Here is a 24203-nt window from a genome sequence, read left to right as displayed (position 1 = left end):
AGAGGTATATTGATATTTAGATTTCATACAGTAAAATGGCATCATCTGGCCATTTGAAGAGTGGATGAAGGACCATATAACACACTGCGTTATCGAGTGTCCACTCACCTTTTGGCCCTTTGACCAACTTGATATCCATGATTCTCTCGGTGAGGCTCCTCCTGCGTCGTATACACAGCCGGACCAGACCTCCGGCCTCCTTCAGCGCCTCCACAGCCCCGCTGTGGGTCACCTCCCTGACGTCCGTCTCATTTACCCGGACTATGCAGTCGTTCACCCTGTGCAATAAAAAAAGTCACGTGCAGTAAAAGACGTCATTTGACTTGCATGAGGAGATAAACGGTGCAGAAATGCAAATGTTACGATCTCTCACTTTGAAATTAGACACTGGAGTAATGTTGGTTAGAAAGAAAGTTCTGACAAAGTCCTTTTTACCTGTTCCTTAAATAATTTGTTTTGTTTTTATTAAGGAAAAGGTACAAAGATCTTCAACTGATGTGTCAGCTCCACTTCTACCTGACTACAGTAAAACAGCAGTATGAATGTGTGTCTTTGAGTCATCTCCATAGTGAAGCACTGAAATGGCACATTCAGTGGTTTCATACAGCTGATCGAATCTGTTGGCTTTGCTAAATGGCTGACGTTCAGTCAATCAATTCATTCATGATCGCCTAACAACAGTGGAGTGTAACCACCTGTAGATCTGCGATACCTGATGCACCAACATTGTTACTGTATTTCAAGTGGACAGCTTTAAATACTGTACAAAGTGATGAAAACTGCAGAGACAAAATTTCAGAATTTACAACTTGATTTCAGTCAAGGTTAGAAGAATAACGATTTGGTTGAAGTAAACTTGGATAAGGTTGGAGACCGGACATGATGTAGCTTCAGGGAAAAATATAAATCAGCACAACGGCCTCGTACATCACGGGGATGTGCGTCAATACCTGAGTCGTCCATTCTGAGCCGCGGCCCCTCCAGGTATAATCTTGGTGATGAAGATGGAGGGGTCTTCTCCAATGTGGGGGTTATCAGTCCCTCCAGCGATGCTGAACCCGAGGCCCGAGTTACCCTACACACACACACAGTATTTATTTCATGGGGAAATAAACTGTTTGACTATCTGTATTGGTTTCAAAGGTTCCTCCTACAGCCACAATCACACACATTATCACAGCAGATGTGTGTTACCTCTTCAAATCACCAAGAAAAATCTTCTGTAATAGTTTTTATCTCCAGATATTTGTTATTATCAAATGACACATGGGTAATCTCTGTGAATTGGCCGTGTTACCTGATGGCGGCCATTGCTCTGTGCATGTTTCTCTCACTCTCTCATGCTGTGTCATCGGGTATAATGTCTGTGCCTGTGCATGCGTGTATGTCCATAGTGTCTTTTAAAGCAGATCCAGTCAAGCAGACAGAACCAGGTCACAGGAGAATAGAGTGAGAGAGGGAGAGAGACGGAGAGAGAGCCTCCGGGTGAGAGAAAGGGGAATATAATGAGAGAGGGGAGGGGGAGGGGGGAGGATCAGGGAGGGATGGATGAGGAGTAGTGAGGATGGAGAAACAGGGTCAGCAGAGCCAGAGCAATGGTGTGACTGTGTGAAGGAAAAGTACAATGATGAGAGGGAGGAGGAGAAGAAGAAAAGAGCTGAAGAAGGAGCAGATGGAGATTCTATGACTGGAAACTCTCTGGTTTTATATGTTTGTTTTATACTTTAGATTAGAAGACTTTATTTGTTTGGAAGTCCTGAAAACCAAATCCATCTATTTCTCCTCCAGTGATGAAGCAAGTGCCAACAAACTATCAAATATGTCATTGAAAAATAATCAATGACTTAATTCATGTTTATTTGTTTCCTTCAAACTCTTCTGTCGTTTCACTTTCATTGTTTCAGTGTTTGAGACCGACTTCACCTAAAAGACGTTGCACAGCCTAAACTAGCTGTAAAATATTCTAAACAAAAAGGAAACTAAGATGACTGATTCATCCATGATGTTGACTTATAACCCTTAAAGCAGAAGTAAGCGATCTGGTCGTTTTGGCTAATGCTGCGTTCCAGGCAGGCTTTTGAAACCGTAAGTTACGGCTTCAAGTCACGACTTACGACTTTGTAGCGTTCCAGGCAACCCACTCATGTTTTTCCGACCTGTTTTACCTGTGAAAGTCACTATAACGGCCACTCGTAACTAACACGAGTTACGGGCTGCCCTGAACGCACCATAACTTCTTGTCAGCCGACGGAGTTAGCAGCCCCCGCCCTCGTCATGGATCTATTGGTCCTCGTCCCTACGTCACCACATTCACACGCATCCCTTGGCTGTACACACAGCCCTTCATGCCGTTCTCTCTCCTCATTGGATAAAAATTGTAGGATACGAGAAAAGTTTTCTCCTTGGCTCAGAGCAGAGCAGAGTGACTGACAGACCCATGTTTCGGTCCAAACACTCTATGTAAGTGATTGCTGTCGGAAGATATAACTATTTAAGACTTATAGTAACACAAAAATATCGCTTACTTCTGCTTTAAATATAAATATATAAACACATCCCATCATATATATTGTAAATGTTCTGCATGCTTTTACAGCTTTAACAGCTGTTTAAAGTATTGTATAGTGTTCATTACTGTATATATTTTGATGCATTAACATGTAAGCAGCATTTCAAAGTAAAGAGCAAACACTTAGCTAATTTTAAGGATTTTCTCTGATGGACAGTTTAATTATCTGCAACAAAAACAACAAAAAAGTTGTATTCAAGTCAAATCATAACTTAAAAACATCTGCGGAGTAACACCTAACTGCAGCTGTTATTAAAAGCAGTGCAGTAGAAAGTACAATATTTCTGACTATACCATTCAAATGCTCAGTAAAGCATAAAAAAATTAAGAATTAATTTTTTTACCACTAGGCTCCACAGAGCTAGTAGTATACAACCTTGCATTATTCCTACACTTTAAAAAAGATTTTTTTAAAAAAGCAATTCTAACAACTGATTTATTTTAAAGTTGACCTTCTTAACAGTCTTGTTTCTTAGTTCTTTATAATAATAGCATTTGTCCACCAACAGATTTTGTTACAAATCTAAGCTCACAAATTTGCAAGTGTTTGTCTGCTCACAGGTTTCTGTTTCTGTTAGTTTAAAAGAGACAGGCATGTGAACTCATGTGTGCTCCCTGCAGCAGCAGCAGCAGCAGCAGCAGCAGCAGCAGCAGCAGCAGCAGCAGCAGCAGCACTGATGATGTTTTTAGCGTGATTATGGAGGAGGGTTCATGGAGGACAGAGGTCAGTCTGAGCAGATGGAGGTTCTGTCACCGAGGGACTGATGTGACTGAGTACATTCACAGAGTGTGTGATGAACACGCATGTCGGTGGTGTGTTGTCACTGTATGTGAGCTCTCACCCGCTCCAGCGTGATTTCCTCATATTCATAGTCTGCTTCTGTTCCATTCACCTGTAAAACAGAGAGAGAGAGAGAATAGTCAATAAAAAATAAACTCTGGAGACTGTTTTCCTGTAATCGACAGTAAAACACTCTTTTCATTTTGTAGGAAAAGTGTTTCGCATTAATTTCTACGTAGAGCTGCAACATTTATTTGATCAATTGAACAAAAGAAGATTACTGTAATCACCAACTACTGCTTTCATGGTTTTTGTCCATTTTCAAGCAAAACAATGTCTAATATTTGACGGTTTCAGATTCTCAACTGTTAAAATTTAATCCATGATAAATTGAATATCTTTATGTGTCACACTGTGACAGGCAAAAGAGAAAATAATTGGCATATTTATTGATAATGAAAGGCCAACTTTAGTTTTGCGTTGTGACACATTAGCTGTATTAGTCCTCCCATTATCATCATCAACCTTTCTTTATTCCTGAGGAATAGACTGAGAGGCGATCCTCAGTTTTATTTAATGCCAAAATCACAATAAAAAAACAGAAAGTAAAACAAAATCAGATCCTTGTCAAAGCAGATATATTTAGGAACATAAAAAAAACATATTTCTGATGATAAGACTTGATGACATGTATACAAAATTAAGAGAAACATGCATAACCTATTTTTTCTTCAAATAAAAGGTTTAATAATGAAAAAAAACATATAATGCATATTATATATCTGGCCCCACCGCCCCAGTGTCAAGATAAATTAAAAGCAGTCTTTCCATGAGTTTATCGGATGAAAACCACCGCTGAGATTGATTAGTGATGAAAAATAAATAGTTCATTGCTGCATCAAACTTTCCTGCTCATCTCAGGTGGATCAGGCTCTTCACCGTCTCTGCAGCAGTGAACCAGTCAGTGTGATGTTTCTCTCATACAGTGTGTGAGCTGATTATCTGATCGTTAATTCACTCATCAGGTAAAACATTACACAACAAGTATCAGAATGACACAAAAGTCAATTCAGGCGTCTGATAATTTATGAATGACGCATGAATCCGGCAGATTAAACGGGTAATGCGTGCTTAATGATGATGTACTACCTCTGATGTCACATTTAAGATCATCCCTGATGAGTTGTCGTTGCCCGTGAGCCAATCACACGGCTCGGCCAGCGACGGCCGTCTGCACTACGAGATATATTAACGTGTACGTTTTTCTGACTGAATGAAAAATAGCACACAGAATTAAATCTGATCCGAGCAGACTATTATGTATTTTGTTTTCCGCTTGGTTTATACTGGGAGATGAGTGTGTTGGTCCTGCTCTGCTGCAGGCGCACACACACACACACACAAACACACAGTGGTCGAGTGGCATCCCAATGGCCCATGTAATCCCCTTGGCTGTAATCTGTGTCTCTGTGCAGTCAGATTAGTTTAGATTTTGAATTCCTGTCGTTTCAAACAGAGGGCACAGTCCTCTATCAGACACCATGTACTGTCTACTGATACCGACCATACACACACACACACACACTTTTACAAACATACTTAAAGTGGACAGGTTAGTTGTTATAGACCATCTATAGTTCATTATAAACACCAATTACATGAGTAAAAATTGAGGACAATGGTATATTAGGGGCATTTCTAAAATACCGAGTTCATATTTCTGTGAAATTTCTATTAATACTTAATCAATTAATAAAAACATTGGCTCGGCTGTAACTGTATGTGTATTATAGAGTAAAGATAATCAAAGTTAAAGCCTGTGCATCCTATAAGCACCGTAATCAGAAATGACATCATGCATGTTTAAAGGGATAGTTCAACATTTTGGCAAATTGGCCCATTGCCATAATCCCTATAGTTTTAGGAGTAGGTTTGTTACCTTTATTTGTCGGTGCGAGCTATTTTTAGAACAGCCGAGCTGAGCCGCGACCTGCTCAGAGCTACACTACAGAGGCTCATGGGATATTCGTGAAAACAACTCCGTCTCGTAACGTTCTGTTATTACCTCATAGCATGTTGAATGTTCAGGTTATGAGAGCGTTTTGGAGTTGTTGGATTGTGTATTTGATGAGTTTGATGAGACAAACCAAGAAATCCCATGAGCCTCCGTAGCGTAGCTCTGAACAGGTCGCGGCTCAACTCGGCTGTTCTAAGAATAGCTTGAACAGACAAATAAAGGTAACAAACCTACTGTCTAAAACTATAGGGATTATTGCCAATTTGCCAAAATGTTGAACTATCCCTTTAACTTTTCCCCATGTTAAAAGTTGAATGACCTTTGCCCCCTAATGTTGATTAATGAATCATCAACAATGAAAGTAAAGTTTGTTTCACACAGTTAATCAATCGCACTGATCTGGATGAGAGTAACTGTCACGATCAGAGTGAAAAGTGAATTATGTGTGAGAAGGAATCGTCTTCTGCGTGTTTTATCGTAGGCAGTTCACCGAGGAGTTACTCCATTATAATTACATAATAAACTTATCTAACAAAAACAGACGCCGAGTCTCTGTAGCAGCTGGCAAACCAGCAAAATGACATCTGGATCCATCTCATGTAGGACTGAGATTTTTGACCAAAACCAGGATGTTACCATCATTATTCTCAACATTTAGTGGGCAGAAATATTCAAATACTGCACTTTTTTCCAAAAAAAGCTCTAAGACTAGTGTTGCAGGTGAAATAACCCTTCATATAACACTTTATTGTTGTGTCTGCAGTGCTTATAGAGGGAAAAAAATGATGCAAATATTAAAAAAGTACCACAATTATTGTAGATAGTTGCTACAATCTAATATAGGAGCTGAGAATTACAATATATACTGTATTGATTATACTGTGAGAGACGCTGATATTCAAACTTTCTCCTCATGTTATATGATTAACTCACGAGAACAGAAACATTGAACTGTATATATGTGATGGAAATACGGTACAAATATTAAGCATTTTGTATTTGTCAGTTGTCCATTGATTCCTCACTTCCTACACCAGAGGCACTCACAGAGAGGCATCAGTTCACCCTTAAATGGTCATTTAAGGTGGTCTGTTCAAATTGCAGGTAAAAAAACAAACAAACTGTGTTCAACTTCACCAGAGCTTCAACCCTACAGCCTGCTGCAGCCACTGACAGCTGACCACACACAACCACTGTCAACAAGTCGTTCAGTGTTTATGTTGAATCTGTGAGATTTAACTCCACTCACGTCGACAACAAGCTGACTCGTACCAAAGTGTTTGCCAATGAGATTTGACAGAACGAGCAGGGAGCAGATGCAAAGTGCACAGTTGGTTAGAGGTTTTTTTAAATCTGCTTTGCTTGAGCCAGTACTCACATATGGGGGGGTGTCGACGCTGTCTGTGTTGACCACCACTGGAGGGGGGTTGGCCTGCAGAGAAGAGAGAACAGAATCGTTATCGGCCGCTTTTAATTTGAAGGGAAACTATCACTGCAAAAACAGAGACGATGACTTACTCGTCTCATGTTTTGGTAGAGCATGTTGAGAACCTCTGCTACAGATTACCACCATGGAGCGACTGCATTCACCGCATGACATACTGCACAGCCCTGATACCGGACAGTACTAATGTACTACACTGCAAACCACACTGGACTGTATTATGAAGCTCTACAGGACTCTGAGCAAAGCAGTGCTGCCTCCTGAGCATGTGTGTGTTTCAGATTGTAAAGGATACTCTGAATGGCATTGCTGACACGATATCTTGCTCCAGTAGCATTAGTCAAACTTTTTATAAATCCAAAATGCAATGCAATACTTCAACGACTGTCTCCTGGCCCAGTTTCCTCCCCAGTCCTGGACAGGTCACAGCCAGAGGAGCTAGAGGTGAGAGCAGCAGCAGCAGCAGCAGATGACTGACATGATCTTACAAACAAAATGACAAACCTCACTCTAGCCAATAGAAAAGCCACATGGTGTCTTTCCCTCCCTGCATCTCTGAGGGAAGCATCAGCCTCACCCTCCTTATCATGCCACCTCTCTACCCCCTGTCTCCTCTAACTTCCTCTGCAGGAAACATCTAGCCCTCTCCAGTCCCAACGTCTGCAGCAGCTCTGCTCAACAAAACCTGGAAATGGACGAACGAGCCGGTCCAGTGTCAGATAATCTGAAGCTCCAGCTTTGGTTCTGCAGCGATAAAAAAAAAAAAAAAAAAGTTCACAAACCAACCAACAACACAAGCATCAAACGAGGTCGTAAAGCGACCAAATGGACAGTCCACACAGACCTCGCAGCGGCAACTCGCAACAGAGCAGCAGCAGCATCTATCCCTCTACACTAATCTCGACCTCTCTCACCCCCCTTTTCCTCTCCTTTATCTTCTCTCTCTCTCTCCACCACATGTCCAACTGTCTGTCAGTCAAACTGACTGGATGCTTGATCCCACATGGGAACAGAGAGAGGAGGAGGAGGAAGACGAGGGTTCGGGGGGGATCAGAGGGATTATAGGTACGGTGGGAGGAGTCAAATCTGCCGGCTCAACAACAGACAGCAACGAGGAGCAGAGGGTGAAGACAGATGCAACAACCAACCCCCTCCTAAATAGAATAAAAAATAAAGAAAACGCAGATGCAAGAAAAAGAACAACAATCGTCAGAGTGAGAGAACAGACGTGGAGGAAGGCTGAGAGAAAGAGTGAATGAGAGAGATGAAAGGGATACGGTGCTGTAAGGACGTGCTGACAGTTGCAGCTGTTTGGATTTGTGTGTGTGTATGAATACGGTGCTTTATTGAAGAGATCACAAGGTTTTGATCTGAACTCTGCAAGTATTAAGAGATGAGCTGTGTCTCCTCACATTGACAAAGGTAACCAGTCGACTCTCCTTTCTGTTAATAGATATATAATCAATACAAATTCACTTTGGAAGTTAATAACAGTTGATGCATTACAGTACCTGTTCATCTATAACCTCTGGAACCATTTCCTTTCATCTTTGGTTTTGTGTTACCAATAAAGTGACACTGACTGAGCATCTGATGCCGGGGTGACATGCTTCATCTCCTCATCGCCTCAACCAACTGTATCTCTGTGTGTGTGTGTGTGTGTGTGTGTGTGTGTCATTCACAGAGCGACAAATCCAGTTGGTCGGTCAGCTGGTGATTCCATCGACACGCCATGTCAGACGGCATGCTTATGTAACATCAATATGTGTGTGTGTGTGTGTGTTACATGAAAAGGCCAAAAGAACAAATGTGCAATACATACAAGCAGGCACTCACACACTAATACACAAAGCACACACACAAACACACACACAATATCCATATCCAGACAGTGTTTTGTTGGTCTGTGCAAGTGACTGTTAGTTGTTACATAATCGCTGTTACACCAGCTGTGTTATCGTGGCATTATGGCCTGGTTCAGTCCGGCACGGCCCGGCTTAGAAAAGAGATCCAAACAGACAAAAGAGATAGACGAGTGCTTCTCATGCTACAGTGTGTGTGTGTGTGTGTAGTGTGTTGTCTTTGGGAAATGATCCTCAGCTACTACACCACCACCATCATCATAATGATTATAGGCTCCAATTATCAATTAGCAGATGAATCTGGATTGGATAAACAGGAGTCAGGAATCCCATAACGTGTAATGATGCAGAGCAGCAGTTAGTTAAATAATCAATCAGTGCAATGGGCCGAACACGTGTGAAGCTCAAAGGAAGGAGGGGAAACGTCTCAACAAACCACACGGGACACACCGGATGATCTGTAAAACACCTGGAAGCGTTTCTTTTTCTAACATCTGTGGCGTCACTTTCGCCGACGAGTGACGCACACACGACGACGTTCATACACACAAATGCTCCCCAGCTAATATCGCCACTACTCCACGTCTTCCTAATGTGTAATAAAAAAAAACTCCATCTGACTAATGAGCTAATCAGATGAAGTGTGACTCTAATCAAATCAGAACGGCCGTGCTCGTCGTCACGCTTATCGCTACTTGCAATCTCCTGATCTCTGCGTCCAACGGCAGATGATGTACCCAGCAGAACACAAACCAGATAAGCAATCACTACACTACCGTTATATACAACGACGCACACTTCCTGTTACACACGGACACAGACCACACTCTTTTGATTACATCATTAGTGAGGTGAAATTGACCATAACCAATAACATACTGCTATTATCATCATTCTGTGATGGGCTTTGTTTTGTTTTTATTGCGATGAGTTATTTTCGTAAACCTCCTCATTTAGACACAATCTGCTTGGTCTGTTAGTTTTCTGTATTTCCCAGAATTACTTTCAGCATCCCCTCAGAGAGAGAGAGAGAGAGAGAGAGAGAGAGAGAGAGAGACAGTCACATCCTGTACTCACTACGGATACGTTGACAGCTCGGGGCCCAGGTTTAGTGGAGAAAGCACTGAAGCACTTCAGGCTGTCAGTGCTTCACTTAAAAGGGCAGTTTGACAAGGATAATGGCAACATTACAGTTAGTGACCTTCCACTTCTAAAATGCCTGCACACCGTGGTCAGATTACAGCAGCTAGTAGAGCAACCAGCAGGGTGATTACTGCGCGCTACGTTTGTTCCCTCCTCTCTTTGTCCCATCCTTCTCTTCAGTGTCTAATATATCTCGCCACGTATTGATTCCAGGAGTAATTTGAACTTTAATGGAATAACCAATCAATTTCCACTATGTAACCTGATGGTGTTATTCATACTTTTTTTTTTTTTACTTTAACTTACAATCACATATTATGAACGTCAAAATCAAACAAAGTTATTTAAAGAATATGAAGCCCTGTTTAGTCTATAGTTTTCTGCTAAATTAGATTCAATTTTTACTTCATATGTTCACACAATTAACAGGGTTTATTACAGGGGTATCAAACTCATTTTAGTTAAGGGGACACATGCAGCGATTTCAAGTGGGTCGGACCGGTAAAATAACAGCATAATAAACAACCTATGAATAAACTTCCCTTTGTTTTAGTGCAAATACGTACATTATTAAGATGTTTACATTAAATGAACTATCTTTTTATGAAATATGTTTCTACTGTCTGAGAAAATGATGTGCAATTTCATCAATATTATGCCTCTTCTGTCTTCTATATAATTTTCACCCCTAAATCCATCCCTTAGGCCGGATTGGACGATCTGGTGGGCTGGTTCTGGCCCATGGGCCACACATTTGACACCCCTTGTTTATAACCTTAGAATAACAAAGCTGTGGGACGTGTGCATAGAGAGTAATTATGTGAGTGTCAGCAATAGCAGTGAAACAAAAACAACAGTAGTAAAAGTGTATGAGAAAAATGCACTGGCTTTTACAGTAAACACATTTTATGCAGGTAAACTGTGCAGGAGAGGAGGAAGCTGTGGACCAATTTTGTGATTTATCACCACAGGTTGTTCGGTAACAGCATGAACTTTGCTGTATCACAGGTGGAGGGGATTCATTCATTCATCAAACGCACACATACCGTCCTCTCGTAGAACCAGTGGCCTGAAGTGCAGCATTACTACTACTACTACCACTACTTTGCACAACACAGGTTTATTGCCCTCTCATCGGACCTACCTGCACATGGGCCTGTATTTGTGGAAAGTGGTGCATGAGCGGCACGTGAGGAGGGGGCTCCACCGAGTGTGCGGTCCAGATGTACGTGTCATTGGGCCACGGCCGGCTCCCCGCCTTGCACTTGGCTTTGCTCTTGGTGGGACTCTTCTTCACGCTGTCCCTCAGGTTGGGGAACTTCCCCCTGGAGCCCCTGGTGGCCAGGGTGGTGGGCAGCGTGCTCCACCCGTAGCCGCCCAGCGCCGAGCACAGGGGCAGCTGCGGCGAGTGGAAAGGGTGGATGGACAGCGACTGGGAGGCGTGAGGAAGAGGAGGCGGGTAGTGGTGGTGGTGGTGGTGCTGATACTGCTGGAAGAACGAGTGGTGAGTGGGCGAGTGGAGCTGATGCTGCTGCTGCTGCTGCTGCTGCTGCTGGTGGTGGTGGTGGTGGTAGAGTTGGTGCGTGGATTGCGAAGACAGCAGGTGACTTGGCGAAGCCGGGGGGTTTTGATGATGATGCTGAAGCTGGTGGTGACTGGCAGACAGGTGAAGCTGCTGCTGCTGCTGCTGCTGCTGCTGCTGGTGGTGGTGGTGGCTCGGCGAGTGCAGGAGGTGGTTTGGCGACTGCGGAGCCAGCTGGTACATCGTCGGCGATGGCGACGGTGGAGCCAGCTGATGATGACTCGGCGATGGCGACGGCGACGGTGGCGCTATGTGGTAGTAGCTCGGAGATGGGGAAGGAAGCAGGTGTTTGGGCGAATGGCAGCTGTGGTTTGGCGAGTGGGGATGGTGCTTCGGCGAGTGCAGCGGCGACTGTTGGTGATGGTTGGGCGTCTGTATTTGGAGTAAATTCTGGTTGTGCTTGGAGTGAGAGCTGCTCTTCCCTGATTTGGTCTTCCCTTTGCCAGATTTGCCCTTAGAGGAGCCGCCGCCGGGCTTCTTGGGGCTACAACAGAAGTCATGGCTGTGGAAATAAGTGGTCATAACTGCAGAGGTGTATTAAAAAAACTACAAAAACCAACAAGATATCCCTCCTTGTCCTCTCTCTTATCTCCTTATCCCACTCTCACCGCTTCGCCAAAAGGGAGAAGCTCCCCAGATTCACTTCTGTCTGAATAATGTAGGTCATGCCTCGACAGAACAACTGATCCTCCTTTGTGTCCGGCGACAAAGTTGGTCGTCCTGCCTTCCCCGGTGTCTTCGCTTTGTGTATCAGTGTGTCAGATCATTGGACGATCGCAGGATTTAAAAAAAACTAAACTATCCCTTCTGTGTTTCCATGTCCTTTCCATCATGGTGTGAGAAGAACATCCACCATCCGGTCCTTCAAAAGCAGAGCGACTACTCAGCTCTGCTCTTCTCTGTTCTCCCAGCAGGAGCACGCTGACCTCCTCACCATCTCTTGTGGTTTACAGCATCAGTGGTGAAGATTAAAGGTTCAGGCTCAATACGACCACCTGGGACACGGGCTTAAACTCCCCTCAGCCCCGGCCTCTTGTCTCTGGAGAGGTCGCGAATCCGTTCACTCGCTCCACTGGAAGGTTTCTCCGTCTCGCTCCACCGCGATGGTCAGTCACTCGAATTATCCACCTACTGTATGTAGCGCCCTGTGGCTTTGACGCTCCGAAAAAAGACCATGCGGCTTGATTCATGTTCTCCCAAAGAAAAGTAAGAGAGTGACACGGCACCTGAGCTCAGAGTAGATTCCAGTGTTTGACTTTGTGTCTATTAAAAATTCAAGTTGAGGAGACGTCAGAGACAGAGAGCAGCATTTGTCTTTCTTCTTTCCTTCTTCTTTAGTCTTCCCGTTGATTTAATATGAGGTCAAATCTCTATCCACAATTCTCTTTCTCAGCCTCTCCCATCTTTCTATGCTGCCTCCCTCTCTCAGTGTCTGCCCCCCCACTCTCTCTCTCTCTCTCTCTCTCTCCAACTCTCTCTCTCCCTCGCTCTTTCCCGGACCAACCAATTAGGGACATCCCTGGACTCCTGCACATGACAGCAGCCAGGCATGACTAATCGATAGGCAACCAGGGGACAGTGATACAGCGCTCAGAGCTCTGTTACTGTGTGTGTGTACAATGAACGGAGAGCTGTGATTGGTGGAGGCAAGTCCCTTCCATCAACCTTTGTCTTGTTCTTTTAAAGCATCACAAGGCAGGCCGGGTCAGCTGAAATAAAGTCTATGAAATGCCTGCTGTGAGTCTGTGTGTGTGTCTCTATGCATTGGCCTACTTCCTTTTGAAGATGTATCAAGTGTGTGTGTGTGTGTGTGTGTGTGTGTGTGTGAATCTGTGTGCACCCTGATGTATTTCCCCATTATATTATCTCCATGTCTCCAATCTCTGACATGTACTGTACACACACACACACACACACACCAACTGAGGCTGTAGGTGTTGTCTAGATGTCATGAAGACCAGGGGAGAGTCCAGAACTATGAGCCTGTCCAACCTGGTGGCAGTACAGTATAAATGTGAAGGTTTTACACATTCACAATGAAGAAAGCTGAATTTGAATACTTTGTTGTTGATTGGAGTCTGAATTGATTCAGTATTGAACCTCAGTACGTTACCAATTGAATTATGTCTGGCTTAGTGTTGCTAAATTTTATCAATAAGTGTTGGTTCATTTTTAATGTTTCCTCTGATAAGCTGAGCTATAATTTACACGCAAACTTTAATGTTGAATTTCAAACACAAACTTCTAATAGAGTTTAGCACTGTATGTCTATCTATTTGATCTATTTTCCCTGATTATAATCAACTAATCAGTGCGGAAATCAGTCATTTTTGAAACATTTCCAATAAGTACAATAAATGATAAGTTCTTTGTATAGCGATGTTTCTCCTGAGCAAAGTAAGGTTGACTAAGTACAGTAGGGAAAACAACCCCATGTTACACTACAGAGACTATTAAAACTGTGACAATATAAAAGTCACATATGTATCAACACCACACCCTTAAACACCTGTCAATCAACTCCTCAGTTATTCAGTTTACATTTATAATTAAATAGAATTAAAGAAATGACACAATAACCAGGAAACAATATGTTTCATATCAGGTTAATTACAGCTTCTGGCTGCCCACAGCTGGTATTTAAGAAAGAACAGGAGCTTTGTGCATAGAGCTGAGACACACACACACACACACACACACACCTATCTGGTTATTGCTATGAGGTCCACATCTTTATAATGTCAGCTAATATATGCCACAACTCGCCTCAAACCAACCTGATAAGAGGGAGTGAGCGAGGCAGATAGAGAGACAGAAGAGCCACATTAAAAAAAACAGCACCCAGTGTGGAACGCACAAAGAAATGAAGAGAGGGTGAGGGCGGCTGAGAGAAAGCCTGTTATAGCCGCCCAGTGTGTTAGCGGGTATATGTGTGTCTGTGTGTGTGTTCCCTGTGTAAAGTGCTGCTAGCGCTGCAGGCTAACCGCTCAGTCAGGAGAGGATGAGCAAGGAGAATAGGCTGTTAGCATCACAGCGCTAAATGAAGCCAGCACTAATACAGGGCTAGAGGGTGGGGTAGACTGGGGGGGGGGCTGTTGCTGCTGCTGCTGCTGCTGCTGCTGCTGAGAAATGAAAAAAAAAACAAAAAACGTAGGGACGGGGCAGAAGGGAGGTGGAAGACAAGAGGCTGAAATGAGGCATCGAAAATGAATAAAGCTGCACAAGGAAGGTTCAGTTTGGCTCCGTTGTGATTGAAAACTGATTATCAGCCCCCAAATCAATAACTACTAGATGTTCAATACTCCTGGTGTGATCACAGTTTATCTCACCACAGACGTGACAAACTTGTAACTATGTCCTCAAATGTTCACAAACTTCTGAGTCAGCGTGTCTCAGCCCACACCATCATAAATCAAGCTCTACTTAGTCGTCTACCCCCGCTCGCTTTTGACACGGCTCTGGAAAGCATTATCAAAGAAAAAAAAAAGATTTAAAAAAGCACATTAATAAAATAGTTCAGTTTTCTTTTTCAAAACAAGCTGCTGCTCAACTGAATCCTCATTTAATGCTCTGTCACACTGACCCCACACAAGTTGAAATTAAGCAGCCAAGAAAAATGATTCATTATTATTATTCGCCCATTTATTGAGCGTTTAAGTCATGTAATTGACTTATTAATCAATTAGTCAAGTTGAGAAAGCCATAATGTATCAATTTATCAGCCTTTTTAACCACAAGTGCTGTCAAGCTGCTGATTATCCACAAAAAAAGGGTCCACAATTTTGAATACTTATATTCTGTGCAACAATATGTTTATTGTTACACCATTACCAGTGTCAAATCTCTGACCTCCTCAAACATCCACATCTGACTTCACAGAGCAGAATTAAAGAGGATCACATCTACAGAAGTGAAAACACACACTTGACAGTAACATCTGGGCTCTACTAGTGATTTGAAAAAACACTTCTGTAAAATATCCAACAAAAAATCAATTGATCAGGATAGACAAGGGTGTGGTGCTGCATGTCACCAGCAGGGGGCCTCAGACTCCACAGGCAGACTGAGCATCAAGTGGAGACTAAAACACACATACTGTACACAGATGATGATGATGATGATGATGATGATGATGCTACTCCACAGTGCTACTCCGTCATCATTACTGAGTTATTTGTTGCAGCTGTCTGATGTTATCACCGGTGATTGACAGCATGAATGAGGTCATACGACGACGCTGCAGCGCCGCGTGTCAAATCAATGTCTCGCTCACTTCCAGATAAAAAACGGTCGTGGTGGAAACACAAGCAGCACGCAGCAGCAGACGTCAAGACATTAAAACATGCAGTCTACGGAAAACAACACAAGTCAAACCATTGTGTTACCATCGTGGTACCTGACTGGTTGGTTTCATTTTGATTCATTTTAACACTGAGAACAAAGAACTTTTTTTTTAAAATTCCTTGCTAATATTTTGCAAATGCATGATGCTATTTTTAGACCGACCAGTGTTAGAGGGAATGAGAGTATCACTGCACATGGTTTTGGGATATTATTGCACAGTGTAGTTGAGTAGTTCACTTCTTAAGGATAATAACCAGATACCCCCCACCTGTTAAACAGCAGCTCAGTGTCACCACAGCTCTTAACATCTGAACAACAAACTGGTTACTGAATGAAAGTGATGAAATGTTCATAACTGCTAAGTGAATTAATCCTTTAATTTTTTCTGCTGTATATTTGCTGGAGAACAGTGAAAAGTGTCCATGGTAACACTTTATAATAAGTACACACTATTAAACTTTAGTTAAGCATTAACCTCTTCATGCAGAGGCCATACTCATTAGTATGTAGTTTATAAATACAGTTAGTGCTTATCAATGATGAGTAAAACTTTTTAACTGTGTTTATAAACTACATGCTAATGAGTATTCATGTGTAATAAATGATGAATTCAGTATTTAATGCTTAACTAATGCTCAATAGTGTGTACTTATTATAAAGTGTTATAAAGTGTCCGTCATAAGTTCATAATGCTACTAGTTGCATATTAAAAAAGCTTGTTCTATTCTGGCAACAGTCATATCATATATAATGATATTCACTTTTCTGTCATATATGACAAGAGAAAGTAGCCTGGCCTCACTTCTACTCTAAAAAACTGGGATCAGTGAATATTTGGAGTTTCTATTTTTTTTTTTTTTTTAATGTCTCAAACAGCACACAAAACACAAAAAGTGCCAGAGAAGCAGCTGCAGACACACTGAACATCATGCTAAGGTAAAGGATTCGGAGGAGATTTTACATCTCGACATAGCCGAGCTGTGGTCTCCATGGATCCGAAGCAATGAGACATGTGAGGTCACAGCCTCAGATCTTCATTATCATATATCACACCAGCAGCCACACACAACATGGCAGAATAAATCAGTATTCACTTTAGAGAGTCTGACTGAGCTCGGTTTATGTTTTTATGGAGGAAAGAAAACTTCAATTTGGATCATTAAGTATCACTAATTCACATTATGTTTGTGATGATAAAAAGATACGAGTGGAGACAGAGAAGCTTTGGTTTGACTTCAGGGGTGATAATGTGATGTGAGGAAAAACAAAACAAAACCACAGAAAGCAACACTTGTGTGCCATCACTGTGTCGAGCTGTTACAGTTAATGTGTTAACCAACAACTGTCTCATTAAACATCCAGCAGAGAGAAACACGGGTCGTATGTCTGGTTGGTTTCCTGCTTTGTTTTTAGCACTGGGTTCATCTCCACCAAACTGAGGGGGAGGGAAAATGACACGACAGAGCTCGACTTTCTTCACCAGCCACGGACTTACTCTGGATTCTTTGACTTTTCGTGCAGAGAAAGTGGTGGATATTCATCTTGTCTTGTTGGAAACAGCTTATGAGATGTTGCAAGAAGCCACCAAACCCAAAGAATGTGTGTTTCATTCCCTTTACCTCAAGATTAGTCATGGAAGAGCTGCAGAGTCACTAACATTCAAAACATGATTTACATTTGTCATCATGAGTCCATTTGTCATATTTTGCTTTCAGGGAATTCCTAACAGTGTTCAGGGGAGTCCTTCATTAAACCAATGTGAAGAAACACTCTACACTGGGTCCACAATATAATAGAGGGATATTTTCTTGGTTTTTGTGGAAAAATGCGTAACTACATCCAGTCTGTCCAAATAAATAAGGACCAAGGGTTCTTGAGGACTCACTAGATCAACCTCTCATGCAAACTGCAAGCAGGATCTTGAGCTCAATAACGCAGAATAGAAAACCTGACTGTGATTTCTAGTAACAGCAAAAGTCTTTTCAACTTCCACATCAGAGCCGATGAAAAGCATTTGTTGAGTCAAGAGCTTATTTTCTCAGTCATAGCAGTAGCAGCTTCAGAATCATTTTTACTGTCTATTATATGATGAAATCCATGAAGAATCACAAATAAAGATGTTTCTGATCACTAATTTCAGCTTGTGCAGGTCTGAGGACCAACACACCACCAAAACGCACTGGTGGACAAGTTGTGACCTGTACATTCACCACGCTATGAGATAATAACGGAACGTTGGGTTGTTTTAGAGGTAAATGCAGAGACTGCTTGCTGAAAAACTGTCCCTGAAGGCAACGTGCATCAGGGTTTTGCATGAATTTACCTCGAAACCGGGTCCGTCCCGTAACGTTCTGTTATTATCTCATAGCGTGGTGAATGTACAGGTCACAACTTTTCCACCAGAGCGTTTTGGAGTTGTTGGATTGTGTATTTGATGAGTTTGATGAGGGAAACCAAGAAATCCCATGAGCCTCCGTAGCGTAGCTCTGACCAGCTCACGGCTCTGCTCCGCCGTTCTAAAAATAGCTTGCACCGACAAATAAAGATAACGAACCTACTGCTATGACTATAGGGATTATGGTAATGATGTCGAACTATCCCTTTAAGAGTGTGTGTGATTACAGATGTGAAAAAAGTTTGTTGTCTACTGCACCAATATGGATGTGAGTGTTCAAAGAAAAGTTTTTGCTAAAGCTCGTGACAAAGTTGTGACATTTTGAGCTGATTTGACTCAAAGACAGCTGTGTAACACAGACTGAAAACCAGCAGCACAACTCTTTGTTTGCTATAATCCTTCAGCCTCCCTTGTTATTCTAAAGACCATAAGCAGAACTGCAACTGGATCTGAGAGTTAGCAGCAGGGTCAGCAGAGGTGGAGCTGAGTCTTCTACGCTCTGTCGATCAGATCTCAGGTGAACCTCCTCCTCCTCCTCCTCCTCCTCACACTAACCGCTGACCTCAGATCAGCAGTAAGACAGCGGCTCGTTGGACATGGTGTTCAGACTACTCTCTCTTTCCCCGTCTCTATCTGTGTCGGCCTCGGCCTCCCGCTCCTCCTGCTGAAACTCGAGCTCGTCCTGCGTTGCTTGGACCGACTCTTCAACTGTGATCCAAAGAATCAGAGGAAGTAATTCAGCTGTAACGCTATTCTCTGTTCAGGACGTGGCCTCAGTGTCGGTTGCCTCTTTCTTTCTTTCATTCTTTTCTTTCTCTGTCCAGGTGTCTACAGTGTCTGCCAACCCTGAGATCTCTTCCTCCATGACTTAATTAGAGACTTGAGATGCCACCGGTGCCAGAGATCGAGGAGCTGCTGCAGCCTCGGCCCCACTACACCACAAACATGATTTAAAAGTACACTGGCTAACTTCCAACACTGCAGTATAGTCGTTCTTCCTGTCTGTAACCTCGACCTCTTACTGTAATTCTTCTTGATTCATTGTTTTGTCTGAGTAGTGAAGATTAAAACCAACATTCAAGTTCTATTTTGTTTTATACAAACAACATTAAGTTAATTAATATATGAGTAAGGAAAAGCAACAAATCTGCTCAGTTAAGAAGCTGGAAATGTTTTTTGTTATTTCATCTTTAAAAAAATGACTGAAAGTTGATTGATTTTCAGACGACTGACTGATCGACCCATTGATGATGGATTAACAGCAACCAAGGAAATTTGAGCCTCGAGACTGAGCAATAAACATGTTTTTCAATTTTGTAACTTGAACCCTGTGCATTGAGTTCAGATCCACAAATGATGTATTAAATGATGTACTGTATTATTTTGTCAAAATCTCCAGTTTTAAATACGTTTCAACCAAATATAGTTATAAAATCTCACACAACCACTAACACTCGGCTCCTTACTCCTTGAACCACCGGCGGCGCTGAGGTCTCTTTGTGTCACAGGATGCTGTCACAGATTTTTCATTACATTAAATTTTAATTCTAATCAAGTAAAACATCGACTGCAGGCCAAGAAGGAGACGCAGCAATTACAGGTCAAGAGGGCTGGCATCACTTACATGTGACTGACTGCTGCTGCTGACTCGTATTCTCTGAATAACAATCAAATTCCCAAATTAGCATCTACCAATAATAACCCTCTGTCACTTACAGTAACACATCTGTGTGTTACTGTGAGGAACTAATATTATCACTGCACCTGGTGACACCACACTAACACACAACATTGTTTAAAGATGCAAAGATGTGAAAACACAGATTCACATCATCATTTCAATCCAGTTATGAAGTCTTTAACAGTGATAGGTCAAGTCTTCTGTCGTGTAAAACCATCCCATGCTAATTACAGGAGGATGGATGGAGCTGTCATTGTGTTGTGTTCCGCCTCATTAGTTAGCGGCCGTATTAAGTGATTGGTCGTGGTCAGCTAATCTGTGTTGATTATATCAGCATAGACACAGAACAGGCTGGAGGTAGGAGACTGCTGGAGAAGGAGTGTGTGTCTATGTGTGTGTGTGTGTGTGTGTGTGTGGGAGAAAGAGAGAGAGAGTGAGGGAGCCGATATGCAAGCTTCATCATCCCACACACAGAAGGTGACGCAACACCTCACATACTCTCAAGCACCACAACTCTAATGCACCGCTTAGTGCTACAACACTGTGTGTGTGTGTGCAAGTATGCTAATAACTTAAGTTTATACACACAATCATGTACAGGTTTTTTTTTATCTCTCTCTCTTACTCTTACACACACACACTTACACACACACCAAACCACACATGTCATGTTCTGCATAGCAGCATCACCATGACAGCAACTGATGCCGCCGATGCAGTCTTGGCCAGCATCAGGGGAGGAGCTCGTTGGTTACCACGGACGACGGCGGTCCAAGTTGTAAACATTACTGTAGCATTGGCCCCTCCCACTGATGACATCATCACCTCCGTTACTATCGGCATCAGTTGAACAGATAAAGCCACCAGAGGACTTGTTGTTCTGAAATTTAGAAAATGAACATGAGGGAGTTTTTTTTTTTTCTCTCTCTCTCTGTGTTACATCACGACACGATGGTGACAGGAAACAGCTGATCGGGATCAAACCGACCGACAGCAGTGCACATCAGTGGTGGTGGCGCCTCGGGGGGGTTCAAACAAGTCTGAACATGTTAATGTTTCCAAGTCGTTGCTTTTAACCTTCAAGTTGCTCCAATATTTATTCCCATATGACATCAGCACAGAGGACGGTGGAGTGGAGGGTTTCTTGTAGATTTATGTTTTCCATAGTTGAGGCTAACATGATGTTTGTTTTCATATACGTCCACGGCTAATTCTCCGTCCCTCTGTCCAACTCCTGCACTGCTCCGTTTCTATGTGGCGATGATGTAAAGTTTTCTGAGTGAGCAAAAGACTGTGGGAGGTGAAAATTCACAGTTATGGTGCGAAGGCACAAAAATATACAACTCTTACTTTGGTTTATGACAGAATGCCCACTCAGCAGCAACAGATGATCTATAGCGGTAATATGCTGCAGAGAGCATGATTGAGTTTCCAGCGCGTATACAGGTAGAGATGGATCCTGTTCCCGCTTCAAGACAAAACACACCTCAATTTACTGCCCACCGCCGCCGACAAAACAACGCATCTAAACAAAGGGAGAGAAGACGAGAGGAGCCTACACACAAACACACAAACACACACATACACACACATACACAGTGGCTTCCCATGAGGCGTGGTGGAAAGTGGAAAGTTTTTCTTTAGGCAGCAGAAGGATAACGAGCTGCTCTCTACAGGGGGGAGGTGTGTGTCAGGGAGAGTAGGTTGAACTCTACTGTGCACACGCACGTTGCAGTATGTTTGAGAGTGTTAATGACGCGTCTCCGACAAGTTTTCCATTTTATAAATGACCAATACAACTAACACTTCTAGCAACAAAACAGATTTGCTACTCACTAGTTTACACCTTTTATGTAAAAATAAAAATACACATTACAATTCTAATCGTAACATTTTTTGCTGACTGTTAAGGAAAAAATGTGAAGTTGTGATACCAGTCTCACTTAGTTACTGTTGTCTGCTCAAACCTCTGATGCATCGCTCCTGTTTACCTCATAACCAACCCTGATAGAGTGACTGATGAACTGGAGAGTAATGTGCATGATATACTTACATTGTCAGCTTGGAGCTAATAGGCCTATCATATTTCTCTGAGAGTCCTAATCAATCACTAATACTCTCTCTCCTTCGGTGTGTGTCTCTCTATCTATCCATCTATCTATACTTCTATCGCTCCATCTCCCCTGCTCTGCTCCGTCCATCCCTCGCTGCCTCCATTTCCTGTGACCACTAAACACCTCTTTAAGGCTTTTAGAGCTCTTTCTCAAGAGCCAGGATGACTTTCATACCTCTGCTTTACCTCACTCATCAATTATACAGAGACAGCACACAAGCTATATGAGGGTATATATAACCCACAACAAAAACAACAGAAAAGACCAGTGTTATCACTTTATCTGTGATTATGGAGACTGATCAATTCAGATCAATATATAGGATAGTTATAAAACACATAGGGCAGATATGACAAACACCTTTCCAAGCTGCAGAGGGAACAGCAAAGAGATGCTAGAAAATCACTTTGAAGATGGATAATCAAACTAGGATTGGCCACCAACACCGGAGCCTCTGACACAGAAGGACTGACTGGTGGAGCTGGTGGCATCAATAAGATTATTACACAGCAAGGAGGAGATCTAAAGAGGAATAGTTCACCAAAAAATGAAATTCAGTTATTATTGACTCACCCTCATCATGCTGATGAATACTCCAGAGTAGTTTTTTATTCCTCAAAGTGCATCTGGAGATCACAGGGGTTCATATAGTAGTCCAACAAAATCCTTATATGAGTCAATTGTGCCCGACACAAAAAGTCCATAAAACTACACAAAAACCTTGTATATAGTCCAGAGTTTACTTGAAACAACGTCATTTAGGATATTTTTACAGCCTAAACCAGGGGTGTCAAACTCATTTTAGTTCAGGGGCCACAAACAGCGCAATCTGATCTCAAGTGGGCCAGACCAGTAAAATAATATCATGATACCATATAAATAAAAAGAACATTGAATTGTTCCCTTTGTTTTAGTGCATTATTAAGATGTTTACAGTTAATGAACTATTCTTTTACGAACTAACTTGACATTTCTTGATTAAATGTGCAATTTCAACAATATTATGCCTCTTACAGTATGTCTTCTATGTAATTTTCACACTTGGCAAATTCATCCTTAGGGCCGGATTGAACCCTCTGCCGGGCCGGTTTTGGCCCGCGGGCCGCATGTTTGACACCCCTGGCCTAAACAGTCCTGTATTGCGCTCAATGTGAGAGCGCGCCCCAGTCAAATTCAACACAGGACTGTTTAGGCTGTAAAAATATCCTAAATGACGTTGTTTCGAGTAAACTCTGGACTGTATCCCTTCAGGACACTTGGATTGCAGCGGACGAGCAGTATGGAGGAATATTAAATGGTTTTTGTGTAGTTTTATGGACCTTTTTGTGTTGGGTGCTATTGACTCTCATATAAGGATTTCGTTGGACTACGAACCCCCGTCCCGGGTCTCCAGATGCACTTTGTCTTTGAGGAATAAAAAAACTACTCCGGGTTATTCATCAGCATGAGGGGTGTGTTATTAATGACTGAATGACTCATTTTTTGGTGAACTATCCCTTTAACAATGAGATAAAGACGTACATCTGGACCCTAACATGTTCCAGACTTGGTCGTTCTGGTCTCCATGGCTCTTTACAGATGGACAGACTAATCTGATCAAGGCTGGGCCATAATCGTGAATTTACACACTATCACACCAAACAACAGAAAGAGAAACACACACACACACACACACACACACACAGTTTTAAATGTATAACCACATCAAACCAGTAAATCCAAGAATCACCGCTCTCTCACTCCCATCAACAGCTGTGTGTGTACGTGTTTAGAGTAATGGCCTATCAGTCATGCACTAAGTGCCTCAGACAGGAAAATGGCAACACCTTGGGAAAACACTGGCCGGTATGATTACTGCAAAGGGGTTGGGATGGGATGGGATAGGATGGGATGGGGTGGAGGTTGGGGTGGGGTTGGGGGGGTATGGGGGCTGAGTGTAAACTTTTTCCATTGGCCAAGCTGTAAATCTGCAGATCCTGTTAAAGTGCTGCGGGACTGGACGACGTGAGTGGTGCTCCATCCGTCCAGATCAATAATGCAGAGACATCACTGCGTTTGTCATCTGCAGCTCAAAAAGTCTGTCGTCGTTTGTTTTGTTTGTTTTGTTTTTTGCAAAGTAAGGAAATACAGGAACGTACATGACCACGATTCCTCTATTTTTGCATTTACACATAGTAGTAACCATGGTGACGTGTTGTCAAATCTGATGACCATTGCCCAAAGACCATCAGAATGTTAATCGATAAAATAAACTACAGCACATACATGATC

The 24203-nt window shown here is 42.5% G+C and overlaps 1 protein-coding gene across 4 annotated transcripts in view; it reads right to left on the bottom strand.

The window, feature by feature from the left end:
• Nucleotides 1-24203, bottom strand: part of LOC146989058 (discs large homolog 1-like protein) — a 114665-nt gene that overhangs the window by 40800 nt on the left and 49662 nt on the right. For all 4 annotated transcript variants that reach the window (XM_085774992.1, XM_085774993.1, XM_085774994.1 and 1 more), the window contains 4 exons: nucleotides 6746-6799; nucleotides 3412-3462; nucleotides 951-1075; nucleotides 109-278 (listed from right to left, as the gene is read on the bottom strand). In XM_085774992.1, the coding sequence (XP_085631118.1) occupies nucleotides 109-278; nucleotides 951-1075; nucleotides 3412-3462; nucleotides 6746-6799 (400 nt within the window). The remainder of the gene's footprint in view (nucleotides 1-108; nucleotides 279-950; nucleotides 1076-3411; nucleotides 3463-6745; nucleotides 6800-24203) is intronic.

This window comes from Trachurus japonicus, chromosome 4, assembly GCF_045865225.1.
Source record: "Trachurus japonicus isolate A0001 chromosome 4, Traja_1.0".
NCBI classification, from domain to species: Eukaryota; Metazoa; Chordata; class Actinopteri; order Carangiformes; family Carangidae; genus Trachurus; species Trachurus japonicus.
The sequence above is the reverse complement of the archived record's forward strand: the minus strand, read 5'-3'. Positions and strand labels throughout refer to the sequence as shown.